This window comes from Agrilus planipennis, unplaced genomic scaffold (assembly GCF_000699045.2).
Source record: "Agrilus planipennis isolate EAB-ADULT unplaced genomic scaffold, Apla_2.0 scaffold267, whole genome shotgun sequence".
In the NCBI taxonomy this organism is placed as follows: Eukaryota; Metazoa; Arthropoda; class Insecta; order Coleoptera; family Buprestidae; genus Agrilus; species Agrilus planipennis.
Window position 1 is genome coordinate 165,320 of NW_020439058.1, and position 12,504 is coordinate 177,823.

Consider the following 12,504-nt stretch of genomic DNA (forward strand, 5'->3'; position numbering starts at 1 on the left):
TGTGTATCAATTAAGCCTCTGCATTTGTGCTGACTTAGTTAGGCCACGACACACTGCGACTAACTAGGTCAACGGCAGTTACATACACAAGTGTAAAGTGCTGAAATGTTCTTTGTCATATAATACCATGTAAATATTTTTGTATAAATACCGTGTAAATATTTTTGTATAAATACCATGTAAATATTTTTGTATAAATACCGTGTAAATATTCAAATAAACTAGTCTAACACCAGGCTCACTATTATTCGGATGCTGACAAAGTGTCAACCCTTGGAAGCTGTGATTTTGTGCCAATCATCAATGATGCAGAAATGTGTCCAACGATATTATAAAATCGGTTCTTCTCAGAACCACAACTTTTGATAGTCACCTCTTACTACGACTACACAAGGGTGACTACAGTGGTGACCCCCCCACTATTTTATAGTGCTCCCGTGTGTGTTATCTAGCATTTCTTGTGACGATATCATCAACTTGTGATCACCGATAAAATTTTCTCGCAGAGAAGTTAATTTAATTTTAAAGTTATTTTGTTTCCTAATTCAACAGTGTTATTGTGCATTCTATATCTGCATTGGGCAATTGACCTTCTTGACTTGTAATATGGCTATAGTGAAGCCACGTGTTCTTTCTCCCCGTGTTGCTACTGCATCGGCTACAGCGAAGCCCAAAGATGCAAAAAAGAAGTCCGCCCCAAAATAAAGAGAAAGCCCCCCCGACCAGAGTGAGGTCTGCCCGGGGCAATCTCATCAGCGCTGGACTCTACAAAAGGCTAGAGCAGCAAAATAAAGATCGGGAGAGTCTTCGCCAAGAAGACAATCTCTACGGTCTCACCACCAAGGAGCTGATAGCGAAGTATCAGCAATTTGTGGAGGCGATGGTACAGATACCATCTGGAATAGCTGCGATCAATAAAATGATCACAGAATACTACGCTTCAAGAAAGAAAGCGTATCAAACCGGGGAGAAGCTTGGAGAGCTCCCTGGAAAGCTGGCTTGCCGCTGCAAGTTGGCTGAATGTGGTGAGTGCCAAATTAAAGCACTCAGAGTGGAACTGGTCGCACATAGACGCGAACAGTTCTCTCAGGCGGAGAAGATAAGATCTGTTTTGGTCAATTTTATCCAACAACACTCCGCCATTAGAACTGCGACCCCGCCCCCGACAACGAACGGATGGACAGTGATGAACTGCGACAGCCGAAACAGTTATCCCAATTGCCGCCAACGAAGGAAGGCACGTCGTCGTCAACGTGTTCTCTTGCGCCAGGTCGCCCAACTGCAAGTTTTAACTCCAAATCCGGCGTCTGGTGAACCGTCTGATCAGGACCAATATCTCCAGCATCAACGTTTTCTGCGTGAGTTGTTCAACTTATTGGAAAACACATACTCACCCTTGCTGGGCGTGCCACCTGCACCTATTTTACAATAACAACTTATCTGCTGTCACTCCTTTACCCCTATGGGATCCTCGCCATCTAAGGAAGTGCAACAGGCTCGCCCTTGGTCCGGAGCGATTGTCTACTTTTCATTATAATCACGTTACTAATAATCAGCCTACTTTGGACTGCTTACCGTGAGTACCGGCGTCGTCCACATCAACACATAAACAAAAAGGTTCCCCAAGCCAGCCGCAAACTGTCACGCTTCGTGCCATCCGACCCCGAATTATGGTTATGCATGGTGGAACGAAGCTTTGAGGCCTTAGGGGTCACATCTGAATCGACAAGATTCGGGTATGTATTAGGCAATTTGGATCCGCGGTACGCAGCCGAAGTGCGTGACATCATCATTATCATTTAATATGTTTTGCAGATTACCGTGTCTGCGAGTGAAATAGAAGCGCTTTTAAATACAAACACTTCGCCCGAAATCGAACTAATGAACGATGTAGTTGATTGGGAAAAGGTAATATCACAACCAGATAAAATAGAATTTGGTTGAAAACACTAATCTCTGTATAGAACACAATTTCCAGCGTTTTTTCAAATGTTTTGCTTTTTAGGATCCTGTCATAAACCTTAAATCACAAAGTAGTTCTTCTGAAACAAATTTGGTATTTTTTTCATAGTCATGAAATGGTTTATTTTTAATTTTGATTTTTTAGCAAAGTGTTTATATGCCTTCCACTGATCGAGATTCTAACCGTCAAGAAAAATTAACACTTACATATTCTGAAGATGTACTGGTAAAAGTTTCTATTGCTACTTTATAGATAATCGATAAACAAACAACACTATTTTTGAATGAGCTCACTATTGTGCATTCGAGCTGGTAATTTAACTAAACCTTAGTCGAGTGCAGGACATTTCATTGAAATACGATCAATGATTTATGAGATAGGAGGATTATGTAACTAATTAAATTACCAAAACTTTTAAGAAAGTTTACTGTAGGAACACAATCATCACCTGAAACAATTATTACGTTCCTAAAACAAATTTTCATGAAATGGTATTTTATTCGTAATATTATGGATAAGTTTCAAAAATTGGTACCTTCTGTTCTCACCATTTTACAAGAATGTTTCCATTAAAGACATTTTATAGGGTATTCTGTGTTAACTTTTTAACTATTAGGTTTTATTAGAATTCATAGCGGCGATTCTAACATAACCGTTCATTTCGACCATGGTCCATAAAGCCGAACCTTTATTAACTCCATTTTGGGTCTTAGGTTTTGTTGAATTTTTTTTGTTGTTTAACTTGTGTAATTCTCGCCTTAATTTTTCAGACGGTGATTGTTAAACCGCTCGTTTGATATCATTAATATTAATTTTCTTTACTTTAAATGGGGCGCGGCGGAAAAGAAAAGGTTAGAAGCGTTCGAAATCTGGTTTTACAGGCGAATGATGAGGATACCGTGGATAGAGAAGGTTAGAAATGAGGTATTAGAAAGAATAGGAGAACAGAGAACTGGAAGTCAATAATAAATAGGTGAGATAGGTTTGTAGTACACCTTGTCAGGCATGTAGGTCTAGTCAGAAACATATTAGGTTAGGTTACTGTTGGCAAATAGTTAAGGATGTGGGTTGTTTTAGTTTTAGGGAAATGCCAAGATTAACTTAAGATAGGAAAGGGAGAAGGTGCGTGTCCAACCAGTCGTAGGACTGACGACCTTATGATGATGACTTTAAATGTACAAAATTGTGAAAAATTAATGCCTCAATGTTCCCTTTTTTAAATGTTGTCTACTTTTGATAAACACATTGTTTACAAAATAATTAAAAAATTAGTTTTTATCGGCTTTTTAAAATTTAAATCCGTTTCATCAATGTATAGGTCGCGATCCATTTCTATCAATTTCATTTAAAACAACAAGGACTGATATTTAATTTAGAAAAGCTATTTTTTTTAATAAATTGAAAGTTGAAATCAAAGCGAACATTTAAAAAGAAGTCCATTGTGATAATTCAAATTTTTAATAAGTTAAAGACAATATAACTATGCATGTTAACAACGATAAAAGGAAAAGCTCAGTAGATTATGACTACTCTATATCTCGGGAAGATCGTCAGGTTCGGATTAAAGCATAAATGAAGTTATTTCAAATAGATATTCAAACCAAACGTTTAACAAATACAATAAATAAGCTTTAAGCAAATAATAACTTTTAATGGTGATCAAAAATATACGACCAACAATATGCCCTATTTGTTTCATTTCAGTAGGCATCTTATTCGTCATCATGCTGATCTTAAAGACGTTAAACTACTGAAGACTTTGAAACCGCGGAGTAAAGAACGACTTGTGATGGTGGCAGCTCTGAGAAAGCAGGGTAACTTTCACCTCAAGACAGAAAAGGGTGTTTTACACCCTGTTAGAAACTCCGCTAGTTCAGACACAGAATATTATACTTGCACGTATTGCCTAGGTCATTATAGTAAAACTTTACTACATAAACACGCAAAAAACTGTAAAAGTAGGCCACCGGATTTAAAAACTGTTAGACAGAATTATCTAACTCAATCACAAACTTTTATGGCATCAGTAAAATGGAAGAACCAAGATTTTCTAAAAGCATCCCGCATCAAATCGGAAGTGTTTAGCATCATGCGACCAGACAATATTAGCTTTGTAGCAAAAACTGATCAGTTGATTTGTCTTTATGGAGAAACGCTCCTTAATAAACATAAAAGGCAGCAAATATCAACTGTTGTATCTAACAAAATAAGGGAGATGGCGCGACTTTTGATTGTCGTAAAATCATTCGACAATGAAGTTACTTGTTTATTTGATCTCCTCAAACCAGATCGTTTCCAAGATCTCATAAGAGCGACGAAAATTATCAGTAGTTATAACATTGAAACAAAAAGTTTTAAATCACCATCTCTTGCACTCCATATGGGTACTAATTTAAAAACAGTTTGTGATGTTGCTTATAAAGTCGTGCTACAAAACATGTCACTACAATATTTGAAGTGGTCAAACAAGGAAGAAACAAAACAAAATATCAAGGAGCTGCGACAATTAATAACATCTCATTGGTGCAACGAGCTATCGAGTTTAGCCTTAAAGGACATTAAAGAGAAGCATTGGGAAAAACCGGTGCAACTGCCATTAACAAAAGATATAGAAGCTTTCCAATTATATCTTAACAGTCGTGCTGATAAAGCATACGAAAGTTTGGCTAAAATTGGACAGTATTCTAAATTGGACTACAAAATTTTAACTGAATGCGTCTTTACATTGGTTGTTATGTTTAATAGAAAAAGAGTAGGTGATGTCCAATACCTTAAAATTGATACATATGAGTCTACTAGTGGAACACAAATACCAGAAACGTTTATGGAATCGCTTACCACTGTTGAAAAAGTTTTAAGTCAAAAATTTAAACGTGTGGTAACTAGTGGTAAGGGCTCTAAGCCAGTGCCGATACTATTTTCGAATCGACTCCAGAAATTCGTATCGTGCTTACTCAACGTAAGAAAGAAAAGCGATATTGTACCTAAATCGAATCCATATTTATTTGCCAACCCCGGATCGATAAACAGATGGATCAGTGGTACCAATGTAATAAGNTAAAGAACGACTTGTGATGGTGGCAGCTTTGAGAAAACAGGGTAACTTTCACCTCAAAACAGAAAAGGGTGTTTTACACCCTGTTAGAAACTCCGCTAGTTCAGACACAGAATATTATACTTGCACGTATTGCCTAGGTCATTATAGTAAAACTTTACTACATAAACACGCAAAAAACTGTAAAAGTAGGCCACCGGATTTAAAAACTGTTAGACAGAATTATCTAACTCAATCACAAACTTTTATGGCATCAGTAAAATGGAAGAACCAAGATTTTCTACAAGCATCCCGCATCAAATCGGAAGTGTTTAGCATCATGCGACCAGACAATATTAGCTTTGTAGCAAAAACTGATCAGTTGATTTGTCTTTATGGAGAAACGCTCCTTAATAAACATAAAAGGCAGCAAATATCAACTGTTGTATCTAACAAAATAAGGGAGATGGCGCGACTTTTGATTGCCGTAAAATCATTTGACAATGAAGTTACTTGTTTATTTGATCTCCTCAAACCAGATCGTTTCCAAGATCTCATAAGAGCGACGAAAATTATCAGTAGTTATAACATTGAAACAAAAAGTTTTAAATCACCATCTCTTGCACTCCATATGGGTACTAATTTAAAAACAGTTTGTGATGTTGCTTATAAAGTCGTGCTACAAAACATGTCACTACAATATTTGAAGTGGTCAAAGAAGGAAGAAACAAAACAAAATATCAAGGAGCTGCGACAATTAATAACATCTCATTGGTGCAACGAGCTATCGAGTTTAGCCTTAAAGGACATTAAAGAGAAGCATTGGGCAAAAACCGGTGCAATTAACAAAAGATAGAAGCTTTCCAATTATATCTTAACAGTCGTGCTGATAAAGATTACGAAAGTTTGACTAAAATTGGACAGTATTCTAAATTGGACTACAAAATTTTAACTGCATGCGTCTTTACTTTGGTTGTTATGTTTAATGGAAAAAGAGTAGGTGATGTCCAATACCTTAAAATTGATACATATGAGTCTACTAGTGGAACACAAATACCAGAAACGTTTATGGAATCGCTTATCACTGATGAAAAGTTTTAAGTCAAAAATTTAAACGTGTGGTAACTAGTGGTAAGGGCTCTAAGCCAGTGCCGATACTATTTTCGAATCGACTCCAGGAATTCGTATCGTGCTTACTCAACGTAAGAAAGAAAAGCGATATTGTACCTAAATCGAATCCATATTTATTTGCCAACCCCGGATCGATCAACAGATGGATCAGTGGTACCAATGTAATAGGTCGCCTTGCTAAGGAATGCGGGGCTGAAAACCCATCTGTTTTAACTTCAACAAAGTTTAGGAAGCATATAGCTACTACTTTGCAGCTATTGAGTATGGACGAAAACGATATGGAACAAATTGCCAAGTTTATGGGTCACACACCTAAAACGCATGCTGAATTTTATAGGTACCTATCTCAATATCTCATTCTTTTTAAATCGAGTTTAATAGGTCTGCTAAACCATTGAAATCTAGAAATAATAGAAAATAAAGTCGGCTAAGTGACAGCGAAGTTGCATATTTCTTCATATGCTGAACTCTATTTTACTATATCATTTATCGTTTTAATTTTAGATTGCCGCAGGATATTTACCAGACGGCAAAAGTGGCAAAAATTCTATTACTGTTGGATAAGGNGAAAACCCATCTGTTTTAACTTCAACAAAGTTTAGGAAGCATATAGCTACTACTTTGCAGCTATTGAGTATGGACGAAAACGATATGGAACAAATTGCCAAATTTATGTATGGGTCACACACCTAAAACGCATGCTGAATTTTATAGGTACCTATCTCAATATCCCATTCTTTTTAAATCGAGTTTAATGGGTCTGCTAAACCATTGAAATCCAGAAATAATAGAAACTACGAAGTCGGCTAAGTGACAGCGAAGTTGCATATTTCTTCGTATGCTGAACTCTATTTTACTATATCATTTATCGTTTTAATTTTAGATTGCCGCAGGATATTTACCAGACGGCAAAAGTGGCAAAAATTCTATTACTGTTAGATAAGGGAAAAGGTCACCAGTTTCATGGAAAGAATATAAATGACATTGAGCTGAAGGATGACATCTATTACAGTTCCGAATCTGAAATCGATGATGAAGAAGATATTCCTCTTTCGGAACGTGTTCTAAGACAGTTATCAAAAAACCATACAAAAGAAACATCTCTTCAAAGTGATGCGATAAATTGTTTGGATACAACTTTAAAGGTTACAGAAAATACATGTAAAGAGAAGAGTAGTGAGACGAAAAATAGATGTATAGGAAGAGGCAGGTGTGAAGAAAGGGTTGTTCCTAAAAACGATACCGATCGAATTGGCCAAAGTAAAGGTAATATATTTAAGCACACTTGCTTTTTTTTTTGGATACCTAACGCATTTCCATATTCAAGGAACTGAAGGAAGACGCAAATGGTCTGTACAAGAAAAAAGATTAGTCTTAAATCACTTTAAAAACCATATCAAAAAGCATATTACTCCAAAAAAGACCGAATGTGAACAACTTATTCTACAAAATTTAGAGATATTAAAAAATAAAGATTGGGTAAGAGTAAAAACTCTGGTATACAACACTTTTCGAAAAAAATGAAAATGCTTATTATATTCTTCATTTATAACTGTTGTATAAATTTGATTTTTTAAATTGTTTTTACTGTATGATTGTTTTGTTTAGCTGTAATCTTTCTTTTGGTTATTTTTTAATTTCGAATGGTTTTCTTTTTATTCCAAATATATTTTCTATCTTTATCCAATATTTTGTTTGATTTTAAAATATGCTTATATCATTTGCAAAATCAATGTCCTTCGTTGGAATAAATAAAACGCTATAAACCACGCTAGTGATATCTTTCTCATTATACCTATGTTAAACGTTGTTGCCAAATTGTCGGGCGTCATATGAATTACAGTAAATAGAGGGCTTCTTAACATACAGAATATAATTACAGTGTATATGTGTATATGCAGCAGCGCCCACTACATGATCTTTTTTTAAACTACTTCCATATATAATGTAGATACGAGATGGTCAATACGATGCCCATCGCAAAATTCGCATTTGAACACGGATAAGTCTGTAGAACAAAATATCAAAAATATACACGCAACTTTTTAGGACGCCCGAAGTTGGGCGTCCTAATTTTGTATGTGGCATCGTATCATCTCGAAGGTGTATCATCCGCTCGGTATGTGTATATATATATATATATATTTACTTTTAATATAGTTCTGAATCGTACCTTTATGTCATCATTGATAAGAAAACTTCCAAACATATTTCTTTGTCATTAACTCGTGAACTTAAATGAAGAACAACAAATAAAAGCAAATTAATTAAATTATGTTTTAAGCCGCTTGTTTCGACGAAGAAAATTTAATGCTTGTCGTTGTTGTCCTTTTCATCACCATCATCATCATCGTCGTCGCCTTTTTCTTTTTTTTTTGCCGAGGAATAAATTATTTTTGTTAACACTTATTACGGATTCTTTTTTGTGCCGTCAGTTAAGAGCGGTATTTTTCGGTGTGTATACGATTACATTCGCCAAAATTTAACTGTCATATTTTAATTTGTTCGCAAGGCCCCAAGACGTCCATTATTTAAATTTGACTTGAGAAGCATGGAAAAATTCAGTTATCAATATTTTCATAACAACGACTTGTCACGAAGAAAGAGAACGGAAAATTTTTAATTGCATTTCATACGTTCGACGACAACACAAAATTGGGTATATTTTTTTGTACTGTATTTATGTTGTATTGGGTAGTTGGGTTACTAATTTAATGCCGGAAAATGGCAAATAACTTTATAAATTACCGTTTTTGTCAGCTTCAAATGACTCTTCGCAATTATTTTTATAAACACATGTAATGTGAAATATTGTCAACGACTGTTAGTTGTATTAAACAAATGAGACAAGGTCCTTGACCCATGTAGGATGAAGTCATAAAAAAGAAATAGAAACTGCCTAAATAAAGCTAAAATAGAAAGCAATTATTATTACACATAATAGCATTTTTAAGAGCATTAAAATTAAAAAAAAGTAAAGTTTTAAAGTAGATTATGATATTTTTATCATTCATTTAATTATGGGATCACATTTATATTATTTATGAGAAAATTAGGCAAAAGTTGCAGTTGACGTTTACGTGTTTTAATGTTAACAAACTCGTATAACTAATTGTGACAGATGAGAGGTTGAAATAAAATAAAAGGTTGTTAGGCATTTATTTTAATGAGTTTCAGTAAAATTCGAAAAACAACTCAAAGGTGCTTAATTAATGAAAATACAGACGCGTCAATTTTTGCGTGAGATCAATAAATTGCCTGCAACGATCATTTCCTACACAAATTCCTTTGAATATTTTTCTCCGTGTACCGCGTACTGTCGAAGATAATCTCTGGTATTTGCATAAATTTAGATAATCACAGTTTCATGTATAGTATCGAGACATTTCTATCTTCTGTTTTGATTGCCGTAATCTTGCTATCATCCGCATAAGAATAATCAGCATTTATTAAAACAGAATTTATAGAGACATTTTGTTTGATTAAATTACCTAGCTTCAGCATAAATTTTTGTAGCAAAATTGAAAGGAGCCATAAGTAACTTAAATAGTAAAATAACAAGAAGCATGGTTACCACCACTTTTTGTCACAAATCTATTAAATAAATTTGATAATTTAGTTTCGTTATGCTTTGGATTTATTTGAAATTACAATTAGCTTGTTCCTCACAAAATGAAATTCTGACATGCACTCTAACAAACCTAGAAGTTAGAGCGAAAGATCCTCTTCAGTAACCTTTTATAAATTGTAGGAATGAGGGGATAATGGTTGGGGAGATACAGGTGAAGATAGGAATGGAGTGTTAGTGCCCCAGAATTTGCCTAAATGAATTAATAAACCCACAGGCAAATGTAGACCAGGACAGGCTCGCCCGGAATCGAACCGAATACTAAACTATGATTNAAACTAAGGCCTATTTTGAAGCAAAGGACAAATCGTACTACAAAAATGGTATCGAAAAGTTGGAGGATCGCTATAATCAGTGTATCACCCTTGAATGGAATTCTGTTAAATAAAAAAAACGAATTTTGCAAAAAAAATGTGTTTTACTATTTTAGGCCGGGGACTTTTCAATTGACCTGTTATATAACATACTTTTGTTACATTTTGTGTCAGGAAGTCATGTTTTTTTTTCTACATGAAACACCATGTATAACCAATATATGCGATCTGTCATTCATTACTTTGATTAATATTTATTTTAACCTTATAGCCAGTAAATTCCATAACAATATTACCACAAAAACTAATATCTGTACTGTAATAGAATTATTATACCATGGAACAAAACAAACCATTTACGTAATAAAATCAAAGATCATATATATTGCTATGTAAGATTTAAATATAACCTTTGTAGGGAATCATGATAAGCTGTAACACAGTTTGGACCCTAGGCATTCATGGCTTGGGTTAATATTAGTTTTAACCTCAAAACCAGTTATAACCAAGGAATACAGCAGTAGAAAATTGAAAGCCGAATGGAGGGATAATATATTACATCCAATTNATTGTAGGAATGAGGGGATAATGGTTGGGGAGATACAGGTGAAGATAGGAATGGAGTGTTAGTGCCCCAGAATTTGCCTAAATGAATTAATAAACCCACAGGCAAATGTAGACCAGGACAGGCTCGCCCGGAATCGAACCGAATACTAAACTATGATTTAATCACTATAATGAAGAATGAGAGGTTTTACCTTCAAATTGCGATGTATGGAAGAAAGTGATCTAAAATTGGGAGATGAATATGTGGTTGATTTTGCAAAAAAGTGCGAAAAGTCGCCAATAATAATTTTTCGCGTTTATACAAAAAAAAAACAAGATAGAGATTACAAATCAGCCCATTAAAAAGGTGAATGAAATGATAAAAAAGCCTAATAATAGTTCCCCGGTAAATTGCAAACAAAACAGAGAATTTGCATGGTCCTTCAAAAATTGATAACTCCGGTTGAAAAATATTTTAACGACTAAAATAAGTAAACTTTGTAGTAATAATGATCTTCAATCTAGCATCCAGATTGTAATCGCAAATAGCATATTTATAGTTTTTGCAAACCGCTGTTTTTTACAAAAAAAACGTCTTGCACAACGCTGCGAAAGCCTGGTGACGGTTGGACAGGATTGTAGGCTGTAAAATTTACTTTAGAATTTGACTATCTCTTTTTCCAAAGGTCTATTGGAAATATGTGAAAAACAAACCGCTAATTTTATCGTTGGACGACAACGGTTTGCGGTATCGACGAAAGTAGTGGTTCCCGAATTTTCCTTCGTTCTTTCGATAGCCTTTTTCTTAGATTTTCAATAGATCTTTGGAAAACAAGAAAACACACGTTGTAGAATGTACAATATATCTTGCAGAATACAACCTGTTTGTTAAATATCAGTCAAACTATCGGAGCGGTTTGAAATAACACAGTATTTGTAATTGAAATTTGGAGGGTATACTAAAAACTACTAATACTAGAACGTGTACAAATTTTACTCCTTAATGCGTATTTAAACCAGAGTTATCAATTGTTAATGACATACGCAAATTAGTTTTTCTGCAATTGGCGACAGAACCACTGGGTCAATTGAGTTCAACCGACACCTTTATTTATGTAACTTCGACCTTTAACAATTTCTTTTGCAAACTTTATGAAATACCCATTTCCCAATTTTAGATCATTTTATAGATATCGCAATCTGGATATGAATAATTTTTTTGTTTAGGTAGCAGCTTACATTAGATCAGAACCCCACGACAGCTAATTCTCGTATGTGCAATACTAATACAGAAAATACATGTTTGGATTTTATATTCTGACAAGGAGAGGGGGCGAAGTTCGAAATAAATTTAATTATCTATTTGTAATTTATTTTAATTTTATTCCGATTTTGCCCTTTCCTTACTATTACTATATATACCTCAGAAGCCTTACAACCTAATGCCTGGAGAAGACCTGAGATGATAGGTCCTAAAGCGCCTTGAGGTAGAATAGTTTATGGGTAGGCGCTAATCGGAATGAATCCAACACACTACCTAGTCGTACGGACGGCTTTAATTTTTTTTTTTTCGTTTGAAGATTTCCCCTCTTCCACAAAAAAAAACCGGCTCTGTGTCTTTTAAAGGTTTCCCATCTTCCACAAAAGCAAAAAAGGGGCTTGCGTGACTTAAAGTATTGCATTAACTAATTAGTAAACACTAGATAAATACAATTTTATTTTTCGAGGGGACGAAGGCGGAATATTAGTTTATTTTTGTTAAAAACCTGTACGCTTGCATCATACAAAACTGCAGGGGGAATTACAAATCAAAACAAACAAACACAAACGCATATACAATACATATACAGTAAAATAACTCCTTTTAGACACATCCACCGGGATTCAC

General features: G+C 34.7%; 1 protein-coding gene across 1 annotated transcript; it reads left to right on the forward strand.

Annotated features, from left to right (window-relative positions):
• Window positions 1-349: 349 nt before the first annotated feature.
• LOC112905177 lies at window positions 350-2,818 on the forward strand. Its single transcript, XM_025977080.1, has 2 exons — window positions 350-2,056; window positions 2,108-2,818. Exon 1 carries the CDS (start codon window positions 677-679, stop codon window positions 1,430-1,432), a length of 756 nt encoding a protein of 251 aa, XP_025832865.1. The 5' UTR covers window positions 350-676; the 3' UTR covers window positions 1,433-2,056; window positions 2,108-2,818.
• Window positions 2,819-12,504: the final 9,686 nt, after the last annotated feature.